General features: G+C 41.6%; 1 protein-coding gene across 1 annotated transcript in view; it reads left to right on the top strand.

The window, feature by feature from the left end:
* Positions 1-12898, top strand: part of abcb11b (ATP-binding cassette, sub-family B (MDR/TAP), member 11b) — a 50948-nt gene extending 38050 nt beyond the window's left edge. The window contains exons 21-28 of the mRNA XM_060941682.1: positions 1718-1879; positions 1986-2189; positions 3996-4237; positions 4427-4583; positions 4717-4914; positions 5088-5294; positions 10859-11005; positions 12698-12898. Coding sequence (XP_060797665.1) covers positions 1718-1879; positions 1986-2189; positions 3996-4237; positions 4427-4583; positions 4717-4914; positions 5088-5294; positions 10859-11005; positions 12698-12898 — 1518 coding nt within the window. The remainder of the gene's footprint in view (positions 1-1717; positions 1880-1985; positions 2190-3995; positions 4238-4426; positions 4584-4716; positions 4915-5087; positions 5295-10858; positions 11006-12697) is intronic.
* The last annotated feature ends 473 nt before the right edge of the window (positions 12899-13371 follow it).

Raw genomic sequence — 13371 nt, 5'->3', positions numbered from 1 at the left:
CCAATCCGTTAGACTCGATGTAAATCATCCAAAACTTGAAAAATGACTTTCCCAGTAGTTCTTCTTTCAAGTGCTTTACAAAATAGTATTTCCTCCACAAATCTTTCCTGTGAAATAAATCTGATGTACACAAGCAGTTGGGCCTCATTGGATAAATCTGTGCTCTCATCCAGCTGAAGTGCGAAGTATTCGCTGGCTCTCACCTGCTCCAACAGCTGAGCAGATACGTCTTGAGCCATGTCACCGATCCATCAGCTCACGGTGTTATCAGAGAGTGGGACAGCATCGATTTTTTTTGGCAGCATCCTCACCAAACAATTCTTGGACAATGTCTTTGGTGGCTGGTAAACTCAAATCTTCTCCAATTGAGTGAGGTTTTTTAGCACGAGCAATGTGGTACGAGGCTAAAAATGATGCCTTCAGGGCCCGCTCGGGGACAGTAGCTTGCTGGGTGAATGCAGCAGATTGCCTGACCAAATGCTCTTCTTTGCGTCTGAAGAAATCTACTGTTTTTTCAGCATCTGTCGGATGTTTTTGTACCAAGCGACGCTGAAGTTTCAAAGGTTTTAAGCACTCGTTTGACAGGGTCTCCAGACAGAGGACGCATTTTGGGCAATCCTGGCCATTTTTCTGTATGGCTGTAAAGCCATACTTAATGTATACTGCCTCATATTTTCGGATTTTAGTTGGCCAGGACTTCTTAGTTTTTTTCGCAGCAGTGTCCTCCACAGCAGGGCTGTTGGTTTGTTCCTTCGGTCTCTTCTTCAAAAACCTGTCCATTTTGCGCTAGCAATACGCTAGCTTGAGGAGCAAAGCAGCTTGATAAATGGCGCAAACCGCAACGTCACAGGCAATCGGAGAGATGAGCATGGCAAACAACGTTTCAATATGATTTATTATTATTAATAATTATATTTTATAATGATTAAAAAACGAATTACAATATATTTAATAATTATTTTTTAAAAGTATATTTTTTTTCCGCAATTTTTTTATCGTCCCTCCAACTTTCTGAGGCCCCCCTAGCGCCCCCTGGCGGCCCCCACTTTGAAAACCACTGCTCTATTACACCAGTCAACTAGTGCTAATGCAATATAGCAATTCCATTTAAAGTGCGATACAAAACTAGCTACGTTTCATAATAACTTTTGCCTAGCTTTGTATTTTCACTTTTCGCAGTGAATGAATATATAATGAGGGAGTCAAGCTTGAGTCAAAAGACCAGTGTATTGGTGTTTCAAAATGTTCAATATACTTGTTTTTCTGACATAACGGAAAAACATTCTTTAGGGATATTACTTAAGGACCTCCTCTCAGACATGTGGTGGTGGTGGTGGTGGTGGTGGGGGCCATCAAGTCTTGAGGATGTTGAACTCTCATGTAATTATTTACACTCTTGCTTTACTATAGTGTGTGCAGCCGATATTTTCATTCTCTCAGTCTACTGAGAAGCTCATTGATTCTCAACTATCACTTGAACTTCCATTTTCAGTCTGACATCTGGCCACAGCTGGCATATGGTGCAGATGAAACTCAGTTTTCAGTCTTTTTTTAATTGTGGTTTTTCAGATAAACACAAGAACACAAGTAAAAATCTGTAGAGAAGATAGATTAATGCAACTCACAATTACTGATAATTATTGAAGAGTTATTCAGCTCTTTAGTTTGAGTTTGATCTGCATTTTAAATCACTCTGCCATGCTCCCTTATCTCTCAGGGTTATGCATTTTCTAAATCTGGGGAGTTGCTGACACGCAGATTGAGACGCCTGGGTTTCCACGCCATGTTAGGCCAGGAGATAGGCTGGTTTGATGACCACAGGAATAGCCCAGGTGCTTTGACCACTAGACTGGCTACAGATGCTTCACAAGTCCAAGGAGTAAGTGTAAAGGGGCTAACATGTACACCATCCATTAAAACTTAACTCCCCCAGGTTTATTTAACTGCTTCTTCCATCAAGGTTAACTTGTACTTATATCTTGCAGGCCACTGGTTCACAGATTGGAATGATTTTGAACTCTCTGACCAACATTGGTGTGGCCATCATTATCGCTTTCTACTTCAGCTGGAAGCTCACCTTGGTCATTATCTGCTTTCTGCCTTTCCTCGCACTTTCTGGAGGCTTCCAGGCCAGGATGCTTACCGGCTTTGCAAAACAGGACAAGCAAGCCATGGAAGCAGCTGGTCAGGTATAAATATTTCATTTAACCTCCATACTCTGTTCACTTCACTCCTTGGATGGTTAATGGTTCTAGCTTACTAAATGGGTCCTACGGGGAATCATTTTTGAAGAGGAAACTGTTTGTCGGATGGTTTTGGATAAAACACTAAGCAATAAGGACTCTCCCCTGAGGGACAAGCTGAAGAACCTCTGAAGTGTACTTAGCAATGGATGCCACATTGATCAAAGCATTTTTACACTACCGTTCAAAAGTTTGGGGTCACCCAGACAATTTTGTGTTTTCCATGAAAACTCACACTTTTATTTACCATCATAAGTTGTAAAATGAATAGAAAATATAGTCAAGACATTTTTCTGGCCATTTTGAGCATTTAATCGACCCCACAAATGTGATGCTCCAGAAACTCAATCTGCTCAAAGGAAGGTCAGTTTTATAGCTTCTCTAAAGAGCTCAACTGTTTTCAGCTGTGCTAACATGATTGTACAAGGGTTTTCTAATCATCCATTAGCCTTCTGAGGCAATGAGCAAACACATTGTACCATTAGAACACTGGAGTGAGAGTTGCTGGAAATGGGCCTCTATACACCTATGGAGATATTGCACCGAAAACCAGACATTTGCAGCTAGAATAGTCATTTACCACATTAGCAATGTATAGAGTGGATTTCTGATTAGTTTAAAGTGATCTGCATTGAAAAGAACAGTGCTTTTCTTTCAAAAATAAGGACATTTCAAAGTGACCCCAAACTTTTGAACGGTAGTGTGTATATATAAGCTACTCAATGCATCCTATCTTTATCTTATTTATTATTAATAGAAATAACATTTATGAAATTAGATCTGTGAAATCTCTTCACTTGCTTGGTTGCCTGGTTCTCCAGCTGTGCAAATAAGATCTGGGGGAATGTGACAGGAAATTAAATCCCCCCCTTTTTTCATATTTACAAAGATTTCCAATTTCAACACATTTATTATATTATCTGGTCAAAACAAGAAAAATATCTATAATCTATAATAATGAAGTGCATGTTCAGATTAGGGGCGACACGGTGGTGTAGTGGTCAGCACTGTCGCCTCACAGCAAGAAGGTCCGGGTTCGAGCCCCGTGGCCGGCGAGGGCCTTTCTGTGTGGAGTTTGCATGTTCTCCCCGTGTCCGCATGGGTTTCCTCCGGGTGCTCCGGTTTCCCCCACAGTCCAAAGACATGCAGGTTAGGTTAACTGGTGACTCTAAATTGACCGTAGGTGTGAATGTGAGTGTGAATGGTTGTCTGTGTCTATGTGTCAGCCCTGTGATGACCTGGCGACTTGTCCAGGGTGTACCCCGCCTTTCGCCCGTAGTCAGCTGGGATAGGTTCCAGCTTGCCTGCGACCCTGTAGAACAGGATAAAGCGGCTAGAGATAATGAGATGAGATGAGATTTATTTTAGAAAAATAACTCACTATTTGTTCACTGTGTGAGTACACAGTTTATCATGATATATTTCTATACATTGTTCATGCTGAAATAAGTAATATAGTAATACTACACTACTGCTTTCATAATGATGAATTTATTGACACTTAACGAATTTATAGACCCATAATAGAATTTAAAAGACCCTTTATATTTTTGTTTTCCAGCATCACGGTTCTAAGCTAAACTCTAGTTTACTTAAATAGCCTAGTTTGGGTGAACCTACAGTATATTATGTACAATTCATCATTACTAAAGCATTATAGTACTTATTTGTGGACCTTAGAGTAAAGTGTTACCAAAAATATTTTACATATTTATCAAACGACTGATTCAGTTTCCCTCCATCTTTCTCTAGATATCTGGCGAGGCGCTGAACAATATCCGCACCATTGCTGGTCTGGGTAAAGAGTGCAATTTTGTGGAGCTGTATGAAGCTCAGCTTGAGGCACCATACCAGGCAGCATTGAAGAAGGCAAACGTATATGGTGTTTGCTATGGATTTGCCCAGTGTGTTATCTTCATGGCAAACTCAGCATCTTATCGGTTTGGTGGATACTTGGTGCACCATGAGAACCTTCATTTCAGTTTGGTTTTTAGGTGAGAGTTCCTGGGAGCTTCATGTGAAAATATGCAGTAATAGAGTTTGAGCATATTTTGATGAGTAGACATGATTAGCAAATGGCTGAATGTGGGTATTTATTAATAGTTTAGCAATGGCAATACTTACAACATGTAGTAATTACACAATAATGTAGTGACAGCAGCAGCTCTTTTCTCTCTTGGTAGGGTCATCTCTGCCATTGTAACCAGTGGAACAGCTTTGGGCAGAACCTCCTCATACACACCCGACTATGCCAAAGCGAAGATTTCTGCAGCTCGCTTCTTCCAGCTACTTGATCGTGTTCCCAAAATCAGTGTCAACAGTGACAAAGGGGACAAATGGGTGATTAAACTAAACATTTTTTTGAAAAATAAACAGCCACAATCAACATACGGAAAACACCAAATGAAAATGAAATATGTTCAGTAACCTACAATTGGTCAATATTCTAAAATCTCTATTTCTTTGAATTTAGGCTGATTTCAAAGGAAATATTGAGTTTATAGATTGTAAGTTCACCTACCCGAGCCGGCCAGATATCCAGGTTTTGAATGGCCTTACTGTGAGTGTGAAACCTGGTCAGACTCTTGCTTTTGTGGGCAGCAGTGGCTGTGGCAAGAGCACTAGTGTCCAGCTGCTTGAGAGATTTTACGACCCAGCTTTAGGACGAGTGGTGAGAATACATTAATATACAATAAACACACAGTAATTACTTACTGAATTATATGAGCTATAAGAAAGAAGAGCCTGTATGTACTTAGTTGGTTATTGTATTCGTGTTTTTGTTTTTGAGACTTGAGAAGAAATTGATGAGAAATGACACGTGGGTTTTCTATCATTATCCAGCTAATTGATGGACACGATTCCTCTTGTATCAACGTTCCGTTCCTGCGCTCTAAGATCGGGATCGTTTCCCAAGAGCCGATTCTGTTTGACTGCAGCATTGCTGAGAACATTCGCTATGGGGATAACCAGCGGGAGCTCAGTATGAATGATGTCATCTCTGCAGCCAAGAAGGCCCAGCTCCATGACTTTGTCATGTCCCTTCCTGAGGTAATATTAAAAGCAGTTTTAATAATAAAAAAAGGTTTCTTGACTGGAAGGTTGTGAATTTCCTGGACTGCAGGGAAAGCCACCACCGGTGCTTTTAACAAGGCTCTAAACCCTCAACTGCTCAGCTATGTGCTTGGATAATATTCTGCCTCACTAAAACAAAGATTATTTTACGTTTGTAACAAGATAGTTTAAAAAAAAGAATGTAATGGGGCTACTGGGTGGGACAGTTGAAAAAGTTTGCTCTATCAACTGGAGATCACATGTTCCAATCCCAATAATACCACAGTCATGTGTGACTGGGAGCCAAGGAAGCAAAATTGACCATGGCCTCTGGGTGGAAGGGATGGAATACAATCTCTTCCCGTCCATCACAGCAACACTAGCCAATCGTGCGGTTCTGTGAGTAATGTACACAGAAAAGGGCAGACAGTGCTTTCCTTTTCTCTGAGTGTGTTACGCTGCGCTGTGATGCAGAACGAGTAGCGGGTTGAAAAGATGCTGTGGCTGGCATCACGTGTCTCAGAGAGGTCATGAAATTGGAGATGGATACAAGTGTAGGCTTTTCTTTATTAAAGAAAACACGCAAAGTTGGGCGGCACGGTGGTGTAGTGGTTAGTGCTGTCGCATCACAGCAAGAAGGTCCTGGGTTCGAGCCCCGTGGCCGGCGAGGGCCTTTCTGTGCAGAGTTTGCATGTTCTCCCCGTGTCCGCGTGGGTTTCCTCCGGGTGCTCCGGTTTCCCCCACAGTCCAAAGACATGCAGGTTAGGTTAACTGGTGACTCTAAATTGAGCGTAGGTGTGAATGTGAGTGTGAATGCTTGTCTATGTGTCAGCCCTGTGATGACCTGGCGACTTGTCCAGGGTGTACCCTGCCTTTCGCCCGTAGTCAGCTGGGATAGGCTCCAGCTTGCCTGTGACCCTGTAGAACAGGATAATGAGATGAGATGAGACATGCAAAGTTAAGACGAGTCCAAAACTGAGCAAAATGAAAATGCAGCAGGGAGAATTCAACAACAACAGCAAAATGCAGGCTAGCAAAGCCAACAGACATTAAACAAGTAAAAGGGGAGAAAACAACTGGTTTCGAGACACTAAACATGGGGAACACAAAAGAGGAAATGAGTGGAACAGAAGTTGTTTAAAATATATGGTAGGTTGCCCTCTGGTTGTTTGGAAGTTAATTGTCTATGGTGGTATATTAAAGTCAAACAAAACCTCAAAATAAACACCGTTTGACGATTACGGCAAGTGCTCTGATGCGTCCTTCGAATGTTTCAATTAAAAGCAAATCTTTATAATGACCGTTTATTCATTTTAAAAATTATGATATTGCTCAAAATAGGCTTATATGGATGCAGTCATTTGCGCTGAAACTGGATATCTGCCGGTGACGTTAACGACACACTAGAACACCGTTCAACTTTGTTACACAGAGCCATCAAATAAAGGCTTCTAATTCTAAAAAAATTAAAAAATAATTTTTAAAAAAATCACCAGGCACCACTGCTCTCTCTCTCTCTTGCTCTCTGTGTGCATGTGTGTGAGCGAGTTTTCACTACTTCAGATGGGTTAAATGCAGAGAAAGGACTTCACTGCGCTGTAATGTATATGTAACAAAGGCTTCAGTGTCTAAAAATGTAATGAGAAATGTTCTGCAACCATGTGATTTTTACTGCCAACAAAATATGCAGATCAACAGACTTCACTTTTATGATGTTTAAATCTCACTCGGCTAGATGACACATACACAGTACTGACACAGATACAAGTAAGCAATCCCGTTGCCATAGCAACGTGATTCTTGCCATCTAAAAAGATTGCTTTTCTCAGTGAATAAAAACAAATAAAAGCATGTCACAATACGATCGGGCTTATTTTTACACCCAAACGCTTAACACTCAGACATCTTTAGAGTTGTTTACAACTATTTAGAATTGACATGTCCATGAGATCCACTAGCCTTGAGAAGTCATGTTTGGAGTTGGTGACATCACGATTTGCACTCAGAATTCGATATTTGAACTTCGGAGAGAGTACGATAGCAGCACCCCGGGACATTGTTTTCTTTAATCTGTACACAGTATACAGGTACAAATATGAACACGTGAACACTCGAACATGTCTTATATGGATATTACCTGTCATGATAGAGGAGGGTTTTTTTGGATTTTAAAATATAAAATAAAATAAAATAAAATGGGGCGGCACGGTGGTGTAGTGGTTAGCGCTGTCGCCTCACAGCAAGAAGGTCCGGGTGCGAGCCCTGTGGCCGACGAGGGCCTTTCTGTGCAGAGTTTGCATGTTCTCCCTGTGTCCGCGTGGGTTTCCTCCGGGTGCTCCGGTTTCCCCCACAGTCCAAAGACATGCAGGTTAGGTTAACTGGTGACTCTAAATTGAGCGTAGGTGTGAATGTGAGTGTGAATGGTTGTCTGTGTCTATGTGTCAGCCCTGTGATGACCTGGCGACTTGTCCAGGGTGTACCCCGCCTTTCGCCCGTAGTCAGCTGGGATAGGCTCCGGCTTGCCTGCGACCCTGTAGAAGGATAAAGTGGCTAGAGATAATGAGATGAGATGAGATACACAAGACGCGCTCTTGTGAATTCATGTAAGTATGTTCCAGTAGGCAGGAGACTCCAAACCAGAAGTGTACTCTTATGGGAAGTGGTGGCTACATGGTTAAGGCTTTGGGATACAGCTCAGAATATTGTGGGTTCAAATCCCAACAGTGCAGAACAAGAACCCCAGTTGCATCCTCTCACTTAAATTTGGTCATAATGTGCCCACTAATGCAATACATATTCTTCATAAAGAACCCCTCTTCAGTTCTTCATCTTAAGTCCTTCCTCTTCCAAAACCTCATGCCGGCATGATGTTGAGCCCACCAGTGCCACTGAACTCCACCATCTCTCATGGTCTTGGCTGAATGCCCGGATGTCCTCCAGCCTCAAATTAATCTGCTGGACGTTTTAATGAACAGCATCATTCCAATGGGTATGTGGTTGGCCACATGGGCGTCTCCATCCCACCGCTGGTGGATCAAACTCGTAAATGACTCTTGTGGGGTGGCCATCTGTGCAGCGCAGGACATGTCCGAGCCAGCAAACATGGCGCTGTGCGATGGTGCAGAGGATATTTGGTTGGTTAATCCTCTGGCAGAGCTCCTCGTTAGAGACATGGTTGTACCAATGCACTCCCTCAATGGTCCTGAGGGCACGGGTCTCGAAACTTACCTCCTCAGCTCATAAATAATGCTCCTGAAAAGGGCTTGAATTTTTTAAATTCAGTTTAAATTTTCTTTCTGTGACAAATATGAGCAAAGTGATGTCACTTTGAATGTTGAAAAATCGGGCAATGTTCTGCATTTAAAAAAAAAAAAGGAAAATGATCAGAGAAAGTGTGACCACTTTCCTAGAAAGGTACCATTCTAAATGTTAGAACTTGTCGATCTTTTGACATAATTCAATAATAAAATAAAAAGGAGGTACCAGATGATTTAAAATCCATGAAAATGATCAACTAAATCGTTAACTAATCTCTAATCAATTAAGACTATTAATTAAAAACAAACCAAAAATGGCTCAAAATCTTCATCCTTTTATCATTTTTAGAAATTTGACTGTAAATCAATAGTAAACAACAAACTAACACAAAAACAAAGTAAATGTGTGATCTGAATAATATAAATCATGAATAACTGAGCTGTTTCGATGGAAAACTCCAGTCAGATTTCTGCAGCTTCCACCCAGACATCCCATTTGTATGAACCTCAACGACTATGTGATGATGCGCCAAATTAGTTGAAAATAAGTGATACAGATTAATTGTATTGGAACGAATAAAATGAGATTTGACACCATTAAAGGTCCCATGGCATGAAATTTTCACTTTCTGAGGTTTTTTAACGTTAAAATGAGTTCCTCTGACCTTCTTAAGTCACCCCAGTGGCTAGAAATTTCATAATGTGTAAACCAAACTATGCCCAACATTTGAGAATGGCGCGTCAAAACGGCGCATTGATAAGCTCTTCCCTTTACTACGTCAGCAAGGGAGATGATCCCCACGCCCCCCCTCTGGATTCCCACCCACTGTATGGATTGCCCTGCCCAGTTGTAGTGAGGAGACCATAGAGGACACAACAACATGGCATCACCTAAGTGAGCGAAACATGGAAATTGCGCTGTACATGGATGTGACAACACAGAAAAGAGTCTGTTTTTACTGCTGACGGGAGAGCCCCGGAAGACGCAGTGGCTTAATTTTATTTACTCCAATAATACGCCGTCGAGTCTACCTAAGACGGTGTATGTTTGTCGGAAGCATTTTCCTGAGGAATGTTTCCACAACTTGGGACAGTACAGGGCAGGTTTTGCACATCAACTGTCACTGAAGCCTGGGTCCGTACCAAGCATCCCTGCCGCATCAGCCACAAACGCCGAACAAGTAAGTGTATAACTGGTCGTTTTGCCGTGTTTTAAAATCGGTGCGTTAGCCTAGCAATGGCTACATTAGCTGTGCAGCTAACCGCTTCCTGCAGTTAGCCAGGTACTCTGCGCTACAAAACTAAAGAGCATGCAGCATGCTCTGTTAAACTGAGTTTAGTCTGGAAATTGATTGTAACTTATGAGCTTATGTTTGACTATTGCTCCGCAATGCATGTCTTCTGTTGGATAAGCGCTATGTTGCTGTAGTTGCTGCTTCTATCCTCTTTGGTTATGGAGTGCGTGTTCAAGCCTAGGGTATTATACGTTCGTAAACTACCACTCCGAACACACTCACTCTCTGTTCTCTGTGTCACGTTGAGTTTACGAAAGGAGTCCGAGGGAGAACGGGGTTTTGTCTTAGCAGTGTGGCTACAGGCGCTGATAGCAGCGAGTATGTGTGCGCGCAGCTTGGTCAAGCCCCTCCCCCTCCCCCCATGGCCCGCCCCCACCCTCTACCCTTCCCCGCCTCCTGCTTCTCATTAGCAAAACAACGCACTGGGAAAAGCGCTGAAATGGGGCTTTCTCCCAGGAGGCTATATTTACGTGCCGAGGGTTCATTTCGAGAAAGGCTGCGGATATAACATCCGGAAACCTCCACGAGCCCGTTTAAAGCATCAACAAACCACCATGCCATGGGACCTTTAAAACTTATCTTCATGTAATGTGTCAGTGACTTTGATGAACCAAAGTTTCAGCAACTTTGTTCACACACCTCTATGTTCGTTTACCAAAAAAAAAGAAAGATGAAGTGATGGAGGGCTTTGTGGACTACATCATCAGTAGAGGTGTACTCTGGGTCATCCTAAAACACAGCTTCAAAGCTATATTTAGGTTAAGTCACGGTAGGGCGTGTGATCCAAGTTCAATCAGCAGCAGTGAACCAGGTGATCAGCGAACCTGATTTTCACATTTATAGGTATACTTTCCAAAAAATTAAAGATGTTAAGAAATTATGTAATTAAAGAACAGCCTTTACATTTGATAGGATCCGATTTTGCTCTCTGCTGCTAGCTACTCTTCTGCTCCAAATACATGATATCTATTCATAACCACACCCTCTTCTCTTGTTATTGTCTCGATAGAAATATGACACTAATGTGGGTTCGCAAGGATCACAGCTCTCACGTGGTCAAAAGCAGCGCATTGCCATCGCCAGGGCAATCATACGAGACCCGAAAATCCTCTTGCTGGATGAAGCTACATCAGCCCTGGACACAGAGAGTGAGAAGGTGAAAAAAGACAGAGGAAGACTTACAGTGCTGAGCGTAAATGAGTGCACCCCCTTTGAAAAGTAACATTTTAAACAATCTCTCAATGAACACAAACAATTTCCAAAATGTTGACAAGACAAAGTTTAATATAACATCTGTTTAACTTATAATGTGAAAGTAAGGTTAATAATATAAACTTAGATTACACATTTTTCAGTTTTACTCAAATTAGGGTGGTGCAAAAATGAGTACACCCCACAACAAAAACTACTACATCTAGTACTTTGTATGGCCTCCGTGATTTTTAATGGCAGCACCAAGTCTTCTAGGCATGGAATGAACAAGTTGGTGACATTTTGCAACATCAATCTTTTTCCATTCTTCAACAATGACCTCTTTTAGTGACTGGATGCTGGATGGAGAGTGATGCTCAACTTGTCTCTTCAGAATTCCCCATAGGTGTTCGATTGGGTTCAGATCAGGAGACATACTTGGCCACTGAATCACTTTCACCCTGTTCTTCTTCAGAAATCCAACAGTGGCCTTAGATGTGTGTTTAGGATCATTGTCATGTTGGAAAAGTGCACGACGACCAAGGGCACGGAGTGATGGTAGCATCTTCTCTTTCAGTATAGAGCAATACATCTGTGAATTCATGATGCCATCAATGAACCGCAGCTCCCCGACACCAGCAGCACTCATGCAGCCCCACATAAGGACACTGCCACCACCATGTTTCACTGTAGGCACCATGCAGTTTTCTTTGTATTCCTCACCTTTGCGACGCCGTACAGTTTTGAAGCCATCAGTTCCGAAAACATTTATCTTGGTCTCATCACTCCAGAGTATAGAGTCCCAGTAGTCTTCATCTTTGTCAGCATGGGCCCTGGCAAACTCTAGGCGGGCTTTTTTGTGCCTGGGCTTTAGGAGAGGCTTTAGAGACACCATATTGTGTCACGGGAAATAGTCACCCCAGTTTGGCTTTCTACTTCTTTAGATAACTGCAGTGAACTTGCATGCCGATTTTCCTCAACGCTTCTCATCAGAAGACGCTCCTGTCGAGGTGTTAACTTCCGTGGACGACCTGGATGTCTCTGTGAGATGGTTGCAGTTCCATCTTTCTTCAATTTTTGTACCAATTTTGCTACAGTATTCTGACTGATAAATAAAGCTTCGCTGATCTTCTTGTAGCCTTCACCTTTGTGGTGTAAAGAAATTATTTTCTTTGGGGAATTCTGAAGAGACAAGTTGAGCATCACTCTCCATCCAGCATCCGGTCACTAAAAGAGGTCGTTGTTGAAGAATGGAAAAAGATTGATGCTGCAAAATGTCGCCAGCTTGTTCATTCCATGCCTAGAAGACTTGGTGCTGTCATTAAAAATCATGGAGGCCGTACAAAGTACTAGGTGTAGTAATTTTTGTTGTGGGGTGTACTCATTTTTGCACCACCCTAATTTGAGTAAAACTGAAAAATGTGTAATCTAAGTTTATATTATTAACCTTACTTTCACGTTATAAGTTATACAGATGTTATATTAAACTTTATCTTTTCAACATTTTGGAAATTGTTTGTGTTTATTGAGATATTGTTTAAAATGTTACTTTTCAAAGGGGGTGCACTCATTTACGCTGAGCACTGTATATGGTGTGACTTTTTCCACAGTTTTCCAAATAATCATGCTTTGTGTTTATCTTTCTTTTATGGAACAGACAGTACAAGAGGCTTTGGACAAAGCGAGGGAAGGCCGCACGTGCATCGTCATCGCCCACCGTCTCTCCACCATCCAGAACTCTGACATCATAGCAGTGATGTCACGAGGGTTTGTGATCGAGAAGGGCACGCACAATCAGCTCATGGCCTTAAATGGAGCTTATTACAAGCTGGTCACGACTGGAGCACCAATCAGCTAGTTGCTTCCTATGGCGCTAACTCGTGTTTAATGATTCCCACGTACTTATGCTCATGTATAAATAGTGTTTTATTTATATTTGTGAGATTGAGGAAATAGAGTCATGGCTTTATGACATGTTCATTCACAAAGATTTCACTGATCCAAAGGCTAAGGCAGAAAGAAAGAAATTCATGTCTAATTTGATACAGAACTATAAATTATGAATAATGAATGTCTGAAAAAGCCTTAAAAGCTTTAAGAAGTCTTTAACAATGATTTAAAATAAAAATCAAGCTTTTATTGAACTAAACTACAGATCTAAAAGCAAAATGTTCAGTTGATTTTGTTGAGAACTGTAATCCTTTAACACAGTTATTTCACTGCACTGGGTTAACCTTATTTAAACACGTATTTATTAATAATAAAGGCCAGAAAGAAAGAGTGTGAACTGAAAGGTCTGAGGGATGACCTTCTGTAAATATAATTGTATCA

Source organism: Neoarius graeffei, chromosome 15 (genome assembly GCF_027579695.1).
Source record: "Neoarius graeffei isolate fNeoGra1 chromosome 15, fNeoGra1.pri, whole genome shotgun sequence".
In the NCBI taxonomy this organism is placed as follows: Eukaryota; Metazoa; Chordata; class Actinopteri; order Siluriformes; family Ariidae; genus Neoarius; species Neoarius graeffei.
The sequence above is the reverse complement of the archived record's forward strand: the minus strand, read 5'-3'. Positions and strand labels throughout refer to the sequence as shown.